The 21630-nt window shown below is 31.8% G+C and overlaps 1 protein-coding gene across 1 annotated transcript in view; it reads left to right on the top strand.

Annotated features, from left to right (window-relative positions):
• Nucleotides 1-2013: 2013 nt before the first annotated feature.
• Nucleotides 2014-21630, top strand: part of LOC106465445 — a gene marked incomplete at its 5' end in the record, with an annotated part of 76440 nt that continues 56823 nt past the window's right edge. The window contains 2 exons of the mRNA XM_022393350.1: nt 2014-2020; nt 19188-19329. Of these exons, the coding sequence (XP_022249058.1) occupies nt 2014-2020; nt 19188-19329 (149 nt within the window). The remainder of the gene's footprint in view (nt 2021-19187; nt 19330-21630) is intronic.

Here is a 21630-nt window from a genome sequence, read left to right as displayed (position 1 = left end):
ACCATATTTTAACTAATAATTTTTTCGTTGTATTTATTTCACTATCTAAACATCTTTGAACTAATGATTTTTTCGTTATAATTATCTCACTATCTTTGAACTAATAATTTATTCGTTATATTTATCTCACTACTTAACATATATTGGATTAATGATTTATTTATTATACTTATCTCATTATTTAACCTTTTTTGAACTAATGATTTATTCGTTATACTTATCTCACAATCTAACCATCTTTGAACTAATGATTTTTTCGTTATACGTATCTCACTATTTAAACATCTTTGAACTAATGATTGTTTCGTTATACTTATCTCATTATTTATCTATCTTTGAACTAATTATTTATTCGTTATACTTACCTCACTATCTCACCATCTTTGAACTAATTGTTTAATTGTTATATTTACCTCAATATCTTACTAATATAGAGATAACATTAGATAGGGAGATAAGTATAGCGAATAGATTATTGGTTCTAATATTTTTTGCGTTATTTTTATCTCACTATTCTTGAACAAATGATGTTTCGTTATACTTATCTCACTATCTTACCATCTTTAAAGTAATTATTTATTTGTTATACTTATTTCACTATCTAAACATCTTTGAACTAATGATTGTTTCCTTGTACTTATCTCACCATTTAACCATCTTTGAACTAATAATTTATTCGTTATACTTATCTCACTATCTAACCATTATTGAACTAGTGATTTATTCATTACACTTATCTCACTATTTAACCATCTTTGAACTAATGATTTATTCGTTATACCTAAGTCACTATCTAACAATCTTTGAACTAATGATTTTTTCGTTATACTTATCTCATTGTCTAACCATCTTTGAACTAATGATTTTTTCGTTATACTTATCTCATTGTCTAACCATCTTTGAACTAATGATTTTTTCGTTATACTTATCTCATTGTCTAACCATCTTTGAACTAATGATTTATTTGTTATACTTATCTCATTGTCTAACCATCTTTGAACTAATGATTTATTTGTTATACTTATCTTTCTTTCTACCAAGATTTCTTATGACTCGTAGATTACATTCACTTTCATTTTAATTACAACAAAACACAGCTTACACACTATTTCATTCCGAGAGCTCAAGTGTTTTATTCAGGTCCTCTTATAGTGTCTGTTCTGTGTTTTGTATGTAATTTATATATTATTTATTAGTATCTAGTAACATTCTTCGTTACGTAAATGTCATTTTCTAAAGCTAGGTATTTAAAGAACTTCTGCATTATGGATATATCATCTTTTAACGCTTCTTACTTAATGAGACTATACATTATGTATATATCATCTTTTAACGCTTCTTACTTGATGAGACTATGCATTATGTATATCATCTTTTAACGCTTCTTACTTAATGAGACTATGCATTATGGATATATCATCTTTTAACGCTTCTTACTTAATGAGACTATGCATTATGTATATATCATCTTTTAACGCTTCTTACTTGATGAGAGTATGCATTATGCATATATCATCTTTTAACGCTTCTTACTTAATGAGACTATACATTATGTATATATCATCTTTTAACGCTTCGTACTTAATGAGACTCTGCATTATGTATATATCATATTTTTACGCTCCGTTTATAGTGAGACTCTGCATTATAGTATATATCATCTTTTAACATTTCGTACTTAGTGAGACTCTGCATTATGTATATATCACGTTTTAACGCTTCGTACTTAATGAGACTCTGCATTATGTATATATCATATTTTTACGCCCCGTTTATAGTGAGACTCTGCATTATAGTATATATCATCTTTTAACACTTCTTACTTAGTGAGAATCTGCATTATAGTATATATCATCTTTTAACGCTTCGTACTTAGTGAGACTCTGCATTATGTATATATCATCTTTTAACACTTCGTACGTAGTGAGACTCTGCATTATAGTATATATCATCTTTTAACGCTTCGTACTTAGTGAGACTCTGCATTATGTATATATCACGTTTTAACGCTTCGTTATTAGTGAGACTCTGCATTATAGTATATCTCATCTTTTAACGCTTCGTACTTAGTGAGACACTGCATTATACTATATATCATCTTTTAACGCTTCGTACTTACTGAGACTCTGCATTATGTATATATCATATCTTAACGCTTCGTACTTAGTGAGACTCTGCATTATAGTATATATCTATCTTAACGCTTCGTACTTACTGAGACTCTGCATTATTGTATTTATACTTTTCTTTTTTTTCCCTTGGCATCCTCACCAAAGTGGAACACTGCAGCAGCAACAGCGGAAGTTATGTTGTTAAAACTCGCGCAGTCATACAGCCTAACTTCACGATAAGAATTTGTCAGCAGCTTTATGACCTTTCGTACACGCATGTTTTTAGCAAAAGGTTTGTCTTTTTTTAAAGATTCGTCTAAATTGCATCATTAAGGCTCATATCTTGCTAGTGTAGGACACGAGAGACTTACCCTAGTTAAGATGATTGCCAGCTTGGTTGTTGTGGGGACTTAAGACAGACAGACAATCAGATAACAAGGCGCAGAAAATAGAAAATGCTTCTTTTTCAACCGTGTATATAGATTTAATTTTTCCAACAGAAGAGACAACGCCTTCTAAAGATATCATTTTAATGTGATTTCCGTCTAGACTTAATAATGAGGAATTACATGAGTCCACGTGCATTGTGACACAAGAGACACTCTTTGTATCACGTGTCACTTTGCTCTTAGTTTAGAACTACCATCCTTACAACTTATAGCTTCATCAAAAACAAAGTTCTTTAAAGCTAATCAGGCATCGCTGAAACTTTGTAGATTCTCCAGAACTTTATTCGTTCCTCCGGTTCTTTAATTTGTCTAAATTAGATTATTCTAAAGTTCAGATATTTAACAAGGTCGGGTAGACTCGAAATGCGTTTCCATTTCTTTGCAATTCTAGTTTCTACTCCGTCGAACCACTATAAGTTGTGTGAATATCTACGAGATGTAATGTTGAGGTGAGTTTACTCTGATGTTTAGACATAAAAAGTTAGAATCATTGACGCTACGCTTTGGTTTATTTGTTCCTCTTCTTTTGTTTCATCAAAATACGTTCCTGAAACTTCCTCCGAAGATTAAGATAACGAGAGTTTCTTCAAAATTACAATACAACCACAGACGCGTCAATTTTTTTCTTACAGTTTTATCAATTTATGATGCTATAATGATAGACTTGGGAAAAATTGGCCATAATAGCAACGGAGCACTGAAATTGTTCTAAACGCAACAATCGCAATGAAATTTTATTACCGGTATCTTTGTTTGTTTGTTGTTAAGCATAAAACTATACAATGAGTTATCTGTACTGTGTCTCACTATAGGTATCGAAACCTCATTTTTAGCGTTATAAGCCTATCGAATTACAGCTGAGCCATTGGAAGCTTACGAGGAACACTTAGGTAAATATATATATATTACCTGGAAATGTCTGGTGTGATGTTACCTTTACTGAAAATGTCACGTTTTCATTCCTCACGTCACGTGACGTAACAAAATAGTTTGGTGTGATGTTACTGTTACTGAAAATGTCACGTTTTCATTCGTCACGTAAAGTGAACATAACACAATAGTCTGATGTGATGTTACCTTTACAATTTGTTCTCTTTTAATACCTACTGTAAAATCTACGATCTGTTAAAACATGAACTGATTCCTGTCAAAATGTACTTTAAAGAAGTAATATTATTATTATTAGAATTACTTTAAATTTCTCCTTTACAATTCTATGAAGTTTGAAATAAATGCCATATACCTCAGCCTACGAACTGAATAAGCATATGATACTCTAGATTTGGTTACAAACAACTATAAACTTAAGTCAATCTTTAAAATTTCAAATAGACTTCCCAGTGAATTATCAGCATATCTTCATCCAACTAGGAGTGTGGGATACGAGAAACATCACCTCGTTCTCTATCTTCGTCTTCTCCAATTCTTCGCAAAAAATACAAAAGTATACTATCACTCTCAGTATCTGTGTCTGTATCAACTCTTCTCTTTCCAGCTTTGTTTTTAATTCTCCCTCTCTCTCTCTCTCTCCAATAAAGTATTGTACATTTATTTATCATTCACTTTATTTTAACTTTCCTCTTCCGTAAATTGTCATTCAACTCTCTCTGTTTTCTCTCCATTACCCCTGTTCAGTTTTTTAAGTTATCATTTTTCATCGACAACGACTGTGATGAGATGCTTCAAGTTGTTTTTTTTAACGTACGTGAAATTAAGAGATTAAGTAAATAATCAGAGGACAATTAGGAATTTAGATATGAAGTTCGTATGAATATTAGAAAATATTTATGTCCAGAAAATGTACCTTCAGTTTCACTTGTAAGATAATAACGACAATTTATTGATCACTGTATATTCAAATATCGATCTAACGAAACACATATCGAAAAAAATACAACTTAAAACAATTTTATCCTATAAACCAATAAAGAAAACAGGGTTCGTCCCAGAAAAATTAAAACAAAAATTGGAGATAGAGTTATGCAAAAAAAAGATCATTCTGTGAAAGTTTCACGAACGGATAACTTGAAGAGATATCACAGCTGCTCTCTGCTAACAACATGTCTTATCCTTTACCGCAGCTGCTGCTACAGTTCTGGTATGTTCGTTATTCACGTGTCTGTAATATCTCTACTATGTCTGCTTAACTAACGAAAGTCGAAGTATTTTCTTCTCTTAATTCTTTCCAAAATCCAGATTTCACAGCTAAGAATTGCATATTGCTGTAAATACTCGGCTTTACAGTTTGATTTTTCGAGGGAGTTGTTGTTGTCCATAACATAAAATAATTGAATTAATTTACATATAACCAAACACTCAATGTTTTTATTTTGCACTATTTAACGCTTTTCAAGAAAACTTGACATACGAAATTCCAAAACAAACGTTCAACGGACAATAAACTCATAAAGCCTTAATATAAAATATAAATAATTTATGGAAATATCAAACAAAGGGTATTTTAGTTGTATTCTTCTTTTCGCACAAGAAAATATAAAAATCAATCCTCACGTTCATTGATTTATTAATTACTATATGGTCTGAGAAAAATGCACGAATCGCAATTTTTTTACGAAATACTTTTATTGGATAATGTCTTAGTCAATACATTCGCGAGAAACACAAACATTTGCGAGTTTACAGATATGTAAGCTCATAAACATAAGCCCTGCATAAGATTTCCAAGTAACTTATAAAGTTTTTCTACGTTCAACTTTCAACTATCCAAGATAGTAACTGACACAGTATACTTAGGTTTCTGATTGAACACTTTAGTATACAACACATCATGTACTATGATAATACCCGAACTATCGACATATTGATGTAATGTATTATACGCCACATTACTTTGTTAAGATATTGATAAGTATGTTGCTTTTATATAATATTACCTACTTCTCCACTTTTGTTTATAAATAGATACAAACAGAAATGTGGTTTTGTCTGATTTGTTGACGTACACACTATAATTCACATCTTTAATCACTATTGACCCTCTCCAGTGGCTCAGCGGTAAATCTGAAAGCTAATAACGCTAAAAACCGCGTTTTGATACCTAATAGCTTATTGTGTACCTTTGTGCTTAAAAACAAACAAGAAATAACGCCTATAAAGCAAAACAAACATACATACAGATTTTTCTTATTACCCAATCAAATGCAGCATTATGTACAACTTATTCTCTGACTGTAGATATTAAACCAGGAAAATACAAACAGTTGCTTAAGTAACCATGCTTTATCTTAGTAATGATTATTGTTTGCCATTTTACATTCAGTTTCTTAATTACTCGCGTGAACAATGAATGAAAAACTCATACATTAATGATGTTAGAAAAACACGTAGGTTCAAGAAGTCTTGATAGAAATGAATAAAAACTCATACATTAATGATGTTAGAAAAACACGTAGGTTCAAGAAGTATTGAAAAAAAGGAATAAAAATTCATACATTAATGATGTTAGAAAAACACGTAGGTTCAGGAAGTATTGATAGAAATGAATAAAAACTCATACATAAATGATGTTAGAAAACACGTAGGTTCAAGAAGTATTGAAAGAAATGAATAAAAACTCATACATTAATGATGTTAGAAAAACACGTAGGTTCAAGAAGTATTGATAGAAATGAATAAAAACTCATACATTAATGATGTTAGAAAAACACGTAGGTCAAGAAGTATTGATAGAAATGAATAAAAACTCATACACCAAGTATCGTCAGTCGCAGGATCTATCCTGTAACTCCTCCGTGTGTGTCAGTAGCGTCGGTACAGATGACGGACTATTATTATTAATGTAGTTTTGATTCCCAGCTTTGTGAAGGATTATACATAATATTTTTTATCATAGGTTACACATATATATGGCGATAGAAGTATAGAATATTAATTAGTTAATACTACTCTTTACGATTAGATATGTGGCAGATAAAAGTACAAAACAACAGTTAGTTAATAGTATTCTTTAAAGATATATATGTGGCATATAAAAATACAAAAGACTGATCTATATAAATGATACGCTTGCGTTTGTCTGTCCGGAACTTTCCTCACAAATGTCTCAATCAAACGCTACAAATCTCATGTCGTTAGAAAGTCCTTTGTCCGAGGAGTCCGGATTGCATATTGGCTTTTCCATTTAGAATCATCTTACCTGTTTTTTGTTTAGTAAAAGCTTTTAAAGCAATGAGTATGCTACACGATGGCACAATGTCGTTGTCATCATGTGACGACTGGCTTCGATTTCAACTTTATTTTATTAGTAAATTATTTCACGCAGACAAGACTTAATCATGGTGCAATTTCCTAAAAAAATGAATATTACACTAAATGAATATGCTATGGCCTTTCTTGATTTATTTAGGTTTAAAACATTCATGCGCATTTCGTTTTATAATCAGATTCTTAACACTTTGTGAACACGTATTCAGACGCTTCTGCATAATCAGCTAAGTTTGCCTTCATTACAACTTGACATTTACTTTACATTGCAATAATTTAGCTTCGGCTCGTTTCATATACTCCTATAAACACCTTTTAGCTACTTTTTTGTTTAGTACGAGTTTTCGTTTTGTGAGTTCCTTTTTTTAACTCGTAAAACCGTGTCATACACTGAACGCTCATAACTGTTTCATACTTTGTACGCTATTATAAATACCATTACTATACTTCATTGTTTATTTAACATGTAGTTTTATTAAATATACTTACGTCTACGTGTTTTTGTTTGTTTGACCACGTAAAACTTTTCATATAGACCAGGATTTATCGACCTAACACATAATACCTGCAAGAAAGCTTAAATACCGTGAATAAAAACTATAAAGGACATACCGCAAATAGTTTGAGAGTCGTGACTAGTTAGTCAGTACTTTAAGGTATAAATGTGGCAGATGAAAATATACAACACTAATTAATTAACATTATTCTTTAAGGATGCACATGAGACGAATAGAAATACAAACACTAATCTTTAAGGTTACATATATGATTTACAAAAGTACAAAAACTAATTAGTTAACATTAATATTTAAGGTTACATATATAATTTATAATTAACTAATTAGTTAATGCTATTCTTTAAGGTTATGCATGTAGCAGATTCATATATCGATTAGTTTATACTGATCATCAAGTACTATATATATCATAAATCCAATATACGTGATCACGAGCTTCGCAAATGTAGTAAATTCATACATCATAGTGTAGATGTCTGTTTAATTTATTTTTAAATAACATGACGAGTTGATGATTAACAGATTAAAATCGGAGGTGAACGAATTTCAACAACAATATTTTAATGATGTTACAATTGTAGAAGTATCTTAACAGCTTGTTCTATTCTATGTTAAACTTCGTATCAAACTACGTACGTTCCTCATTAAACTTTGTATAGTAGTAATCGTGGTGTTAACAAGCGGCCACGTTTATCAATAAACTTTATATAGTAGTAATCGTGGTGTTAACAAGCGGCCACGTTTATGAATAAACTTTATATAGTAGTAATCGTGGTGTTAATCAACTTCGTTCCCTGATGTTAAGAATCTTTTTTTTACTTTAATTATGGGTCAGTTCACGAAAAACTTGTAGTGCACAAAACATGAAAATACCAATAAATCGGAGATTGAAAGGGAAGGATAATTGTGTTGGTCATTAAATACTATATATCATAAAACATAACATGCACTGTGTTGATAATCAAGTACCAAATATCATAAACATAACATGCACTGTGTTGATCATCATGTACTATATATCATGAAACATAACAAGCACTGTGTTGATCATCAAGTACCAAATATCATAAACATAACTTGCACTCTGTTGATAATCAAGTACTACATATCATAAAACATAACATACACTGTGTTGATCATCATGTACTATATATCATGAAACATAACAAGCACTGTGTTGATCATCATGTACTATATATCATAAAATATAACATGCATTGTGTTGATCATCATGTACTATATATCATAAAATATAACATGCACTGTGGTGATCATCAAGTACTGTATGTCATAAAATATAACATGCACTGTGGTGATCATCAAGTAATATATATACAATAAAACATAATATGACTGTGTTGATCATCAAGTAATATATATCATAAAACATAAAATTTAGTACCACAGGTTCTAAATATACAGCTCTCATCCTTACATGTGGACCTTATTTATTTCCTTTCGTGGTATTTGTTTTTATAAATATATAGTTTGTGATAATGTTGTGAAAATTAGTCTCATCCATGATAATGATAGACCACTGATCTTATGTTGATAGATTATATATAAGTGCATTGAATGTAATGCTTTTCGTAAATATACGTGTAATATAACACACTGTATATAAGTGCAAGGTGTCGAAAACAATAGCGTTGTATCTAGTCGCAATAGTTAACCTTTTTATCTTTCTCCTGCAGAGAGACACATAAAGTTTATTTGGATAAAATTTTGATGCTAGTATCGGTGCCAAAAACTGCGACAAAGGGCGTCACTCCACAGGCATGGAGCCATTATCCACTATGATGAGAAACGATTGCTGTGACGGTATAAACACTACCTCTTCGTACGGATAGGATTTAGCATTGTCTGGTGTTTAGGGCGCTCTACTCGTAATATGCGGTCGCGAGTTCGAATCCCGTCACCAAACGTGCTCTTACTTCCAGCCATGGAGGTGTTATATTGTAACGGCCAGTCTCTCTTTTCGTTGGTAAAAAAGTCACCGAGAGTTGGTGGCGGTTGTTGATGACTAACTGACTTCACTCTAGTATTCTTCAGGAGAACAAGAAGAATAGCCAACTATTCGAAAGCGACCGAGTTTTGAGTCTTATTTTAAGTTTATTACACTTTATATGTGATCCTTTGTGCTAACTCCTTTATCAAGATTCACTCTAGTATATCACTTTTAAATTAGAGACAGCTAGCGTAGATCACCCTCGAGTAGCTTTGTGTAACTTTCAACAAAAAAACAAACCCATGCATAGTTATATTACAGAAAATGTTTTAACGAATCAGTCACTCACTACATTGTCCTATCAATAAGATAAATACTGGACAGCAAACACTCATCGTGTGATTTGTTAGTAACGGCTCCTTTCCTTCAAAAAACTATGTTTTTCTTTTTTTGAGATTAATGATTATTGAAATAACAGCTTTATATTAATAAACAGTGGAATATTATTTTTCACATAAAAAGTCGTCTAAAAAACAGTTGTTTGCATCCATGATAGTTATATTGGAAGATTTTGAAGTTTGTCACAGAGAGAGATATTTTGTCAAAAGAAAAGAAGTCGTTTTAAAATCATGTGCTAAAAGTTTTCAAATATGACAGAAATTATGTCTCATATTCATGCGCAAACGCATTTCTACATTTCGATATGCATGTATTTGACATTTGAACAACAGAAGAGTTCAAAGTTCACTTTCACTGACCACGAGAGCATAAATCGGAAATTTATATTAAGTACTATTCACATTCAAAATCGCTAAGCCTTTTATCTGTGCAGAACATTTGAACAGATACGATCTATTACAATTCTACGTTTACAACCACTATTTAAATGATGAAGGTTGAACTTTAGTTGAAAATATATTCTGTTCTTGTTTATCAAGAATATACTTACAAATTCCATTTACAAACAACTTATTTTACAACTTAACAATCCAAGTCATACACTTACTCTCTCCTCGCCACTTTGATAAAATCACTTCTATTTTACTATTACAGTGTTTCAAATGAACACAATTTCCTTCCAATTATCTGCATCAAAAGACAGGTTGTTACAGGATATAGATAGATATACCGTGTATTCGGAGTAACACGTGTTCTTTAAATTGATATATATGTTGTTGTATTTTTATTTTACATTTGATAAGTAATCTAAGTGAAGTCAGAATGTCTCCCTCTATCTGGATTTAAATAGAATAGTTATATATTACATTTCAACATTATACTTCGCAGTGAACGATATGAAGCTTCTATTATCCATGTCAGCTTTGTTCATGCATATCTTTACGAATCATCCTTTTTTTCATATCCATGGTATTCGTGTTTGTTCCGCACGCGATCAAATCATTTGGAATCGAAAACCGATAAAACGCAACTTTGTCATCTTCTGTTGAATTGAACCCGTATCATCAAATCACATAAAGAAATGTGTCTCAGATACTGTCCTTAGTGATCTTACTAACTGAACTGGAAGCGTATTTTGTCGTGTTGCCTTTGACTAGGTGAATAAACCGAGACAAATTCTAATCTCTTAGAAACACAGTCTTAAATAACACCACAAACTGTTTATTATTGTACTTGTATGACAGTTTTAATTAATAACTATAATTTAATTTTACATAATAATTGTTACCATCTCCAGTCAACAAGCTATATATCTAAATTGTAAAAGATACAAATCAATTATAATTTATGGTAAATCTTAAGTTAAATATCTTCTTATGAACAAATCTCCATTTCGAGACGCGAAAATTTACAAAATTTGTCTGTACATCACATGAAAGCCTACCATATGAAATAACAGTGATTATGATGTCACAAAACCAGAGTATAACGGTTGTAATCTGTGTTAACAGAACAAAGTATTCCAACTAAACAAAGTTATATGGATCTCTGATTTGGCCATTTAGCTCTCGTGCAAAAACACAAAATTGTTTAATACTTATGGAAGGTTTAAGTCAGTTTAACTCATCATTTAGTATCCCAAATTCATTTAGGTATGTGAATAATAATCTAGCATTATTCGGTATTACACAGTGTAACAACTGTTTGGTGGTTATATTACACTTCTTTCCACCAAAGGTAAAATTGAAAATATAATCTGTGACATAGAGGTCTAAGTTCTGCTGACGAAACTTGAATAGCTGAAACTACAGTCCACAGTACAGGTTGTGGCGAATCAAAGTATACATTGGACCTTCACGTCACAGGTTACATTTCAAGTCTATCTTTGGTAGAAAGAAAAAATCTATAATATAATCACAAAATTATCAAACACCATGCAATATGAGGACATCAGTACTAGTAAACGGTTTAAAAACTAGTCAGTAGTTTGAGAGTTGAATAATTAATATTCGGTTTATCACTCGTTAAATAAGGACTAACATTTTACTGATCGCATTTAATCAATCCTTTAAGTGGCTTTTACCATTGTTTAATTTCCACAAACTAATCGTTAAGGGATTTTATAAAATTTTAAATATTTATCTCGTCAAAGCTAATCGGTTGCAAGCACTTATATTCAGTTTACCTGGGCTAAATGTCCAAGTCACAAAGGTTGCAAGCACTTAGATTCAGTTTACCTGGGCTAAATGTCCAAGTCACAAATCCATATAATTTTGTTTTGTTTAGTAATAAGTGTATTGTTGTCTAACTGATGATAACTTCCAGACTTTCAGGGTACAAAATAGAGCATATAACTGATTGTTTGTCGTTCAACAAAAAGCCCACGTAGTTAGCTAACTATGCTCTGCCTACTGCGAGTATCGAAACCCGATTTTTAGTTTTATAAGCTCTCAGATTTACCGTTGAGCCACTGGTGTGTGTGCATAAAACTGGGTGAAATAAGCTAGTTTTAAAGGCGGTAAGTCAAATGTAAGTTCGAGACAGACATTTTTCTGCCCGAAAAGACAAGAATATATTTGCTTTTAAGTTCTGTCCTTCACAATGAGCTATCTATACTATGCCCGGCCGCAGGAACCGAACTCTGGATTTTAGCGTTATAAGACCACCACTGAGTCTGTAAACAGTCTGTAAAGTATATGGTTAGATTTATTCATATAATTACCTTTTCCACAATAAAGCAATTAAATTGTATACTATTTACATCAGAAAATAATTTTCTAAAGGTATCAATAAACAGTTTAATTAAATAGCGTTAAGTCTCGGTGGAATTGAGAATTTACTATTAATTAAAATATTCTACTTTCAAATTTATCTTTGAATTTATGGTAGTTTGGAACTGTATGAAATTTAGAGACAGCTCACGAGCCGTGCTTCCTTGCACGTGCTCACAAAAGCTCGGATATTAATCAAACTCACGGTAGCGTGAGGCAGCTTGTTCTTTTTTTTTTCAATGTCCAAATATAATAGTATGGTATAGTTTGCTATTTTATATATTTTAGCTTTTAATAAACGTCATGGTTCTTGTGGTACACGACATATTACGCAGTTGATGTTTTTTTTTGTTGTTGCTGTTGTTTAATCACACTATTAATATAGATAATAGCTGTGTTTAAAACTGTCCCCAATTATGTCATATAAATTGATCTCTTTAAGTAACACTGTGAGGCATAAAATATGCCTTCGTTACACTAAACTAACACATATTTATGCAAAAATGTATAACAATCAATATATGTATATATATAAGTATAAATATACACATTCGTTGTTGATTTATGTTCGAGATTAGCTCAACAGTTAACTTGAACTCAACAGGAAGTTAAAACATTAATGTGGCTAAAATATATCACTAGCTTTGGTATCTTTGAATTTAAGATTCAATAATAATTTTATTTTTAATATTCTTTATAAGCATAAATATTATACAAGTCCGTTACACACGTTGAAATTGACACTGTCTTTTGCAGAGAACGTTTTTCCCGCGCTCTTCTTTTGAAACCGTGCCATCTATCCTTTCAAAGAGTCAACCAATATATTCTAGTAATTACTTTTTTTAATGTATAATAAATATAATTCATCTATATGATATATTCTCATATACAAAATACAATAGCAGTACGTGTATATTTTCTTGGTTATCAAAGTTGTCCAGTTACTTACAATAAGAAATACAGGATTAAATACTGAAACGACACTGTTTGCCTGTTCATTATCAATATGGTGAGTCTCATTAGGGTATCTTAAAATAATTAATGGCAAACAATGTTAATGTACATATATCTTCTCCATTTTGTTGAGTAAAATACAAAATGGCCTTATTTTTGTATTTTACAGAAATTACAAGTGTATTTTATAAACTTATATGATGGAATCTGAATTCGTCATTAACATTTCCTTAAAGAAGTAATTTGTTAAATGTCAGAAAGGCAGTTTGATTTGTTTTGGTTCTATTGTTCCTTGAAATTCATATTTTGTTTTGATTAAACTGTTGGTAAAAACCTACAGAAGCATTTTGTCTTGGCTATATTGATGCTACTCTCCTAAACAACATTTTTGTTGTGACTATATTAATGCTAAGTTACTGAAACATTTTGGTCTTGACTATATCAGTGCTATAATGTTAATACATTTTTGTATTGACTATATCAATGTTACATTGATAAAACATTTTTATTTTGACCATATTAATGCTAAGTTATTAAAACATTTTTGTTTTGACCATATTAATGCTACAATACTAAAACATTTTTGTCTTGACTCTGTTAATGCTACAATACTAAAACATTTTTGTTTTGACCATATTAATGCTAAAATACTAAAGCATTTTTTTTACCATATTAATGTTACAACACTAAAACATTTTTGTCTTAGCTATAATATGCTGCAATCCTATAAAATAATATTATCTTAGCTATAATGATTTTATGTTCCTTAAAGAAACAACTTTGTTCTGGCTATATTGATGGTATAATCCTAAGAAACATATTTTGTCTTGATTATATTGATACTATAATACTAAAAACATTTTTTTCTTAACTACATTAATGCTACAATCCTAAAATACAATTTTATATTGGCTATATTGATGCTACATTTCTAAAATATATTATTTCCTTGACTATATTGATGCTACAAACCTAAAAACAACATTTGTTTTGACTATATTACTGATAAAATCTTGAAAAATATTCCCTTTTGGTTATATTGATGCTACAATCCTTATAAAATTTATGTCTTGACTATATTAATTCTACAATCCTAAAATAAAGTTTTTGTTTCTGTTATTTTGATGCTACAATCCTGAAATAGAGTTTTTTATTTTTATTATTTTAATGCTACAATCCTAAAATAAAGTTTTTTTATTATTTTGATGTTACAATCCTCAAAAACCAATTTTGTCTTGACTATATTGTTGTCACAATCTTTAAAATAGACCATTTTAGTTGTACTGACGCAACATTTTGGTTTTATCCTTTCTGTTTCTACATTCCTAGTTCCTTTATTAGGGAAGACATTTTAAGAATAGCACTGACGTATTTTAATGAAATCCCTTACTTATGTGTATCTCAGTCATGAGATCGCACCACATATTATTTTATTGATCATGTCATAGTAGACAATTGTAAATATTTACACGTAACGTGAAACTATTTTGGGATCAGTTAGATAATCATCGTGATCCTATTAAGGATCATCGTCGGACTGGGGCTTAACTTAAAAACAGTATCAAGAAAGAAGGAAAACTTAGACGAAGTGTGGTGTGTTTGCCAGACACAGGGAAGAATATTGTTTTGACCTAAGCCATTGTTGCATTGCTTGTCTGACACAGGGAAGAATATTGTTTTGAACTAAGCCACTGATAATTGTATCACATAAAGTGTTTTTATAACCACATGTGTGACTAGTATATTATCTAAAACGGCTTTATATTATTAGACCAAGATATGTTAATAATAAAACATTTACTTTACTTGAAATCATTGTAAAGCTTCTTGTATGTGATTTAATTCTAGTTTAATGTGTTAATAACATAATATTCATATTTTGTTTTGTAGTTGTGATATTATGAAAGTGTTGTCTCAGCTCTTATTCGATATTATTAAACCCAAAGACTCGGCGAACTGGTAGCTGGTTTCTTCTGGTGACAGATCACGTAACAGAGGCTTGTGCCTTATAGAAGAAGTCATCTGAAATTACATTAGTAAATAAAATTAAACCGAAAAGTATGGTTGATTCGTTCGAGAACAGGGCCGTACGAGGCGGCCGCCCAGGGCCCAGAATTAAAGGGAGGCATAACTTACCAGTACGTTATAATAATAAAATATAGCGCAAGATGTCAGTGTTAGTATGGAGGCTATGGTCGAGCTACCGCCAGGGGCCCGAGTCACCCTTAATCCATCCTTGTTCGAGATGCTCCCTTATGTTTTGCAGGTGCGTCTGAAAATTCATGTGTGTGTGATCCCATGCGCTTAGTTGGCATGAAGAGAGTATCTCTTTCTTTCATAGCCCACCTCGTGTCTCACCGCTTGAGGGCTTATAACACTAAAATTCGGGTTTCGATGCCTGAGGTTAGCACGTATGTGGATGTTTAACCGTGTGGTTTCATTCATTTGGTAGACATAAAGAGGGTATCTTCTTCTGATATGCCCTTCTCTTGTAATTCAGCGATAGGTTTAAAGGCTTATAACTTTCAGATTAAGGGCTGAATCATTCGGTTAACACAGTCCTAATAATCAGCCTATTGCGAAGCTTTGTGCTGAGGAACAAAAATATTTCGTGTTGTTTGTGTTTTAATTTTCATAAGAAATTTCCAATTTATGTTCATAATTCCTACGTTTTGATAGTTCTACTGATAAGAATCAATTGGTAAAAAAAGTAAGTGTTTCATGATCAAGTCATCAGACAGTTAATTCGTTAAAACACGAACTGATTTATAAATAGAAAAAAACAGATCAGCATAATAAAACGGTGGCGCAGTTGTGTGTAAACATCGTAATGGAACTCTCATTGAGTGCCAGATGATGATGATGCCAAGTGTTTTGTTCGGTGTCTTCTCCATGTACGCGTCTGTGAAATTTGGCTTTGTCTGTCATCAGATAATTAACGTCCTCATCTTTTAAATTCGCTCAGAAATAAAACTTTTATATATATATTTCTCTTAAATTTCTTTTTAGATAAACTTGAATCTTTGAACGCTTTGTACTAACATCTTTAAATGTTGATAGTATTTTCCACTATATACTGTAGTTCACATTATTAACGTAATGTCGTTGGAAATAAACGAGGAAATACGACGGCTATGGTCGGTGATGTAACAAACATAAAAACTGTATCTATCGTACTAGTAATGGATGCTCTATTGGTTGCAAGATAATGATTTAGTGACGTGACGTTTTAGTGGATGCTCTTTTGGCTGCAAGATAACGATTTAGTGACGTGACTTTTCAATGGATGCTCTATTGGCTGTAAGATAATGGATTTACTGACGTGACGTTTAAGTGGATGCTCTATTGGCTGTAAGATAATGGATTTACTGACGTGACGTTTCAGTGGATGCTCTATTGGCTGCAAGATAATGGATTTAGTGACGTGACGTTTCAGTGGATGCTCTATTGGCTGCAAGATAATGATTTAGTGACGTGACTTTTCAATGGATGCTTTATTGGCTGCAAGATAAAGGATTTAGTGACGCGACGTTTCAGTGGATGCTCTTTTGGCTGCAAGATAATGATTTAGTGACGTGACTTTTCAATGGATGCTCTATTGGCTGTAGGATAATGGATTTACTGACGTGACGTTTAAGTGGATGCTCTATTGGCTGCAAGATAATGGATTTACTGACGTGACGTTTTGAATACGTACTGTGCTAGTGACAGCTGCAGTTCATCAAGGAAATGGCAGTTTTTCACGTCTCACTATCCTGAGATATCTTCATTGTTTCATTGCGTAATGATCTTCATAACAGAAGGCATACAGTAGCAATAACTAAGACAGAATGCTAGAGCTACAGAGGTCGTGAGTTGACCCTGAAGTAGATTACTTGATTTCGGATCTGACTAACCCGGTTAGAATCCTTGCATACCACAAAATATTCCTCGCACTTTAAGCCTTATAAGATAGGTTGTCGATCCCTTTGTGTGGATTATAAGGCGGTGCTGATTAATTGACTTCCGTCTGGTCAGTGGTTCAAAAGTAGCTTTACAAAAAATACAAAATATGAAAGTACAGTACAAATGCAGCTTTTCCTTCGAGCTTCTAAAATCCAGTCAGCTTGTTAGCCCAACGCTTGCATCATTCACTCTTAGTCCTAAAAACAACAGACACTAACTCATTTCTAATGTGATCTGAGCAGCAGTTTCTATTAAACACTAGCAGTGATGCCAAATTACAGGGGTCATAGCCCCAGATCACTCACTGCATGCTGAAGAAGGGATTGAAAGTGTGAATTCGTTTTTTTCCCTAGCTATAGGTAAAATTAGTGGATCATCATCACTCACAGACAACATCTTCCTCCTGAACTTTATAACATATCTTCATCCTTTGATTTTTCCATGTTGGGAAGGAAGACCAATTGGGTTATGAGTACCCCGGAGATTCCACTCCTACATTTCTCTCGGGCTCGTATAAAATGGCTAGAATAGATGTAGCACATAAATTCAACTAAATCTGAAAGAATTGAAAGTAAGTACGTACAAGCGAAGCAAGTTTTCCTACGTGTTTTATTAATGATAGTGTCTCCCTATACTCTTGACGCTATTACATGTACTTTTATAAAATAATATTTAAAAACCAACTTGGTTAAATTAGTCAATCGTAGTAATAATTATTGAGGGTTACAGTTTGTTACGTCTGTTATTAATAAAAAGCATGCACTATTCATATAGAAACGTTTTGGAAATTATAAGCCCAAATAGTTACATTCAATATTTTTTGTAGATATTTAAATAAGATAATCTAAGAAAGTACTTGAGCATCTTATAATACCACTCTTGTCTACTTAATAACTAGTTACTATTTGTTATATTATTTTTATTAAACAGTAATTACTGATTAGTTTATTCTAAATTTCCACACCGCTAAAAACCTTTGTGCTTAACAACAACAACAAAATCTAAATTTCTACTGTTAATTCCGCTGTCATTTTAAAGGTAAGACTTTAAGAGGTAGCAGAGCGAGGGTTCGATCCCGGGTTCTCCTGTTAGAAAATAATAAGTAATCTTAAGAGACCGTATAGACTACTAACTATGAGAACGATGGAGGTCCAGTTACCACAACCTTATCGTGAGAACTAAATGAATTATGATGTGTCTATTTCATTTAATCCCTTGTAAAATTAGCATTAAATAACAGATAGATAATAGCTTTGCCACGATAGTGTTGTTTATTCTATTTAGTAAGAGCATGAAGAGAAATTATCAGCTAAAACGTATTATGTAGTCCTGTGGGTCCACTAAATTAAAGTATTTGATATTCATAGGGCCAAATATGTATTTTTTGTCAGATTGTGAGAGTTACAGAAATAACAATTGCTTAGTGATACAACAATCAACATTCGCTGTTTTCCTTGAATCTCACAAGTGTTCTGTTGCCAGTAATAACATTCTGTAGGTGATAATTAATCTTTGTCTCGAATAATGGACAATAATGGATTTTCTATTAATTTTTCTAACTGATAGTCATTTAAGATTTTTGTTAATAATTTTTCTAACTGCTACTGAATTAATTATTTTCTCGCCCTGGATTAGATGTTAAAGAAGGAACATCGTGTGCTCCAGTTTGTTGTTTTATGCTGATTGTTTAAATTCTGTGTGTTTAATTCATAATCAGTAGAAAACGGTACGATTTCTTTGTGCTTGAGTGAACGGGAATGGTGTTCGATTCTAGACATGTGCCCATGCGAATATTCTATAAATGGAAATGAAAAATCATGTTTTAGGTATTATAATTGGCCTTTAATTTCAAATGATTATCTTTCTAGGTAGTTGTCAGTTTCCGGACAGATGGTCAGGCAGCTGGTTCCAGAAGGGAGTCCAGGATCCAATTTACATTTACAATGGTACCATTTCGAGTAAGGGAGTCTGCAGAGAAGTGAGTGGTGACAAATTCCTCATTGAAAGCAGGTGAGTATCCAATTTTTCTAGTGAAATGTTTTCTCTTTTTCATATTAATCATTTATATTAACATTTAGCTCCTATATTATCTAACGGAATGCTTTGGAAAATAATACTTCAATTTCTTACATGTTCGTCACGATTGAAAGTGGATGTGAATTGCACCTAGGCTTAAGAGTCAACATCTGCACCGGTTGGAGTTCAAAAAGGAGCTAGCTTTTTAAAGGTTTTTATAACTTCAAAGGGAAATAGCTATTGAAAGCAACAAGCGTGGATTGATTGTCGGAGATATTTTAGACCCAAATCTACTATATTTTGTATTTACGTTAACAAAATGGACGATAACTGGATGCTTTGATATGGTAGGATTACCTGGACATCCAAAAGTAATCACTCCTTAGCCAATTTGAAATGAAATGTGTTGCGAAGAGAAACCTCACATCTGATACAAAATTCTTCACTTTTGGAGATAAATTAAAATTTTAGGCACATAAATCCATCACACTGAAATGTTTCATGGCCGACTACAGCTCACGGATATGAATGTAAAGCATTGGCTCAGATCACAGGTGTGATTGTAAGGCATTAGCTCTCTTGGTGCCTTAAACATGGAACCTGGATGAAGAGCTTTGGACAAATGTGGACTGATGAGTCTTGATGTTGACTGCTCTCTTTGCCTGAATGGGTCTGTGGAGACTAACACATTTAGTATCGTAATGTATGCTTTTTTACTGTGTTTGGACTTGGTCCACTCGTAATAGTTAAAGAAGACATGATTATTCTTTCGTATTTTTAACATTTTAAACAACATATTACACTGACTGTATCAATAAAATTTTAAGTAGAAGATCCATATAACTTAGAAAATGGCAATGTGTCATGTCGTAGCTAACACCGTGTTAACTATTGGAATAAAACACAAAATTACCTTCTCTTACACAGTCCCCAAACGTAAATCGAACTTTAGAACATATTAGAATGCTACCTGACTCATTTATGATTCAAATGATTTATGTAAGGCTACAACAGCTTAAACCTAATGTTAGACCGTCTAATAGCTTAGAGCTAGATCAATCCAGGTTGTTCTCGTGCAACTGAAACGTAACTTATATAATCATCTACTTTTAGGTAAAAAAATATTTTATTTCAAGAAGACTGAACATTATTGTGAAATTTATAGCAGCATTCTACTTACGAAATAGGCTTACAACCGAACGTTTTGATTTAGTTTTTTTATAGTAGACGATATGACATTCAGTAAAGCAATATGATACACAGACAACCTGGGGTGGTCTATTAGCAACAGATGTAGATGAAGCTACACATTTTTAGATTATGACTATGACTGATGTTACATAAAATGAATATATTGATGGGTAAAAACAATACATCAATAAAACGTACATCCTTTTGTACCAAATGTTTGATTGTCTGGCCATATAGTAATAAGATATAATAAACACAGAGAAACCAAGAAGTCACTTACGGAACTAAAAAAGGCCTAGACCATTGGCATTAAAGCAGAAAATTTATTGAAATAATACGATCTAAAATGTGTGTTATATATATTTTGGGAGATAGAATCGCTTTGCTTCGAGCTCTCGTAACTTTTATCTTCATTAGGAACACTTTCTCGTATAAGTTTAATTTTACTGCGTTTCCAATCTGCCATTTCAGACATAACTATAAGTATCATGTAAAGTCACGTTGCTGTAAACAAATTACGATCTTAAGGTTTCGACCCACAATTCAAAGGGATTGTGTGTTTTTTTTTATTTTATGTTATTGCACATCAGATAATGATTATTGTGAAGGAAAAAAGTTTTAAAATGTCATAGTGTGGGCTGACACTAATATTACTACTTGAAAAACTTGTAATAGTCCGTTTATTTGTCTGGAAACAGTGGTTTCAGTTTAAATGGCTGGCAATCAAAAACATGTTGTAAACATATCGTACCTAATACTTTCTGTAGGTTTAAATTTTACTTTAGTTTGTAGATTGTACAAGACACAAACAAACCTGATTTATGTATGATTTAATATACGTGGATTAATAGGTTTTATTGTACGTTCGCAATTTCTTTGAAAATACCATAATTTTAACGTATTAATTTCTAAGTAGTGAAGAAATATAAAGGCAGATATTTTACTCATAATAACCTCACAAGAATAGAGTCATTACGGCTCATTACACAGGCCTGCGAATTTAAACTTCATAAAAGTTGTTTTGGTTTTAATAACGGATTTTCCATAATTCAATTCTGCAGATTTTATAATATTCAATTTTTTTTTATATCAAGGATTTTTTTA

Source organism: Limulus polyphemus, unplaced genomic scaffold (genome assembly GCF_000517525.1).
Source record: "Limulus polyphemus unplaced genomic scaffold, Limulus_polyphemus-2.1.2 Scaffold1946, whole genome shotgun sequence".
Lineage (NCBI taxonomy): Eukaryota > Metazoa > Arthropoda > Merostomata > Xiphosura > Limulidae > Limulus > Limulus polyphemus.
Note: the sequence above shows the minus strand (reverse complement) of the source record. Positions and strands in the feature narration are given on the sequence as shown.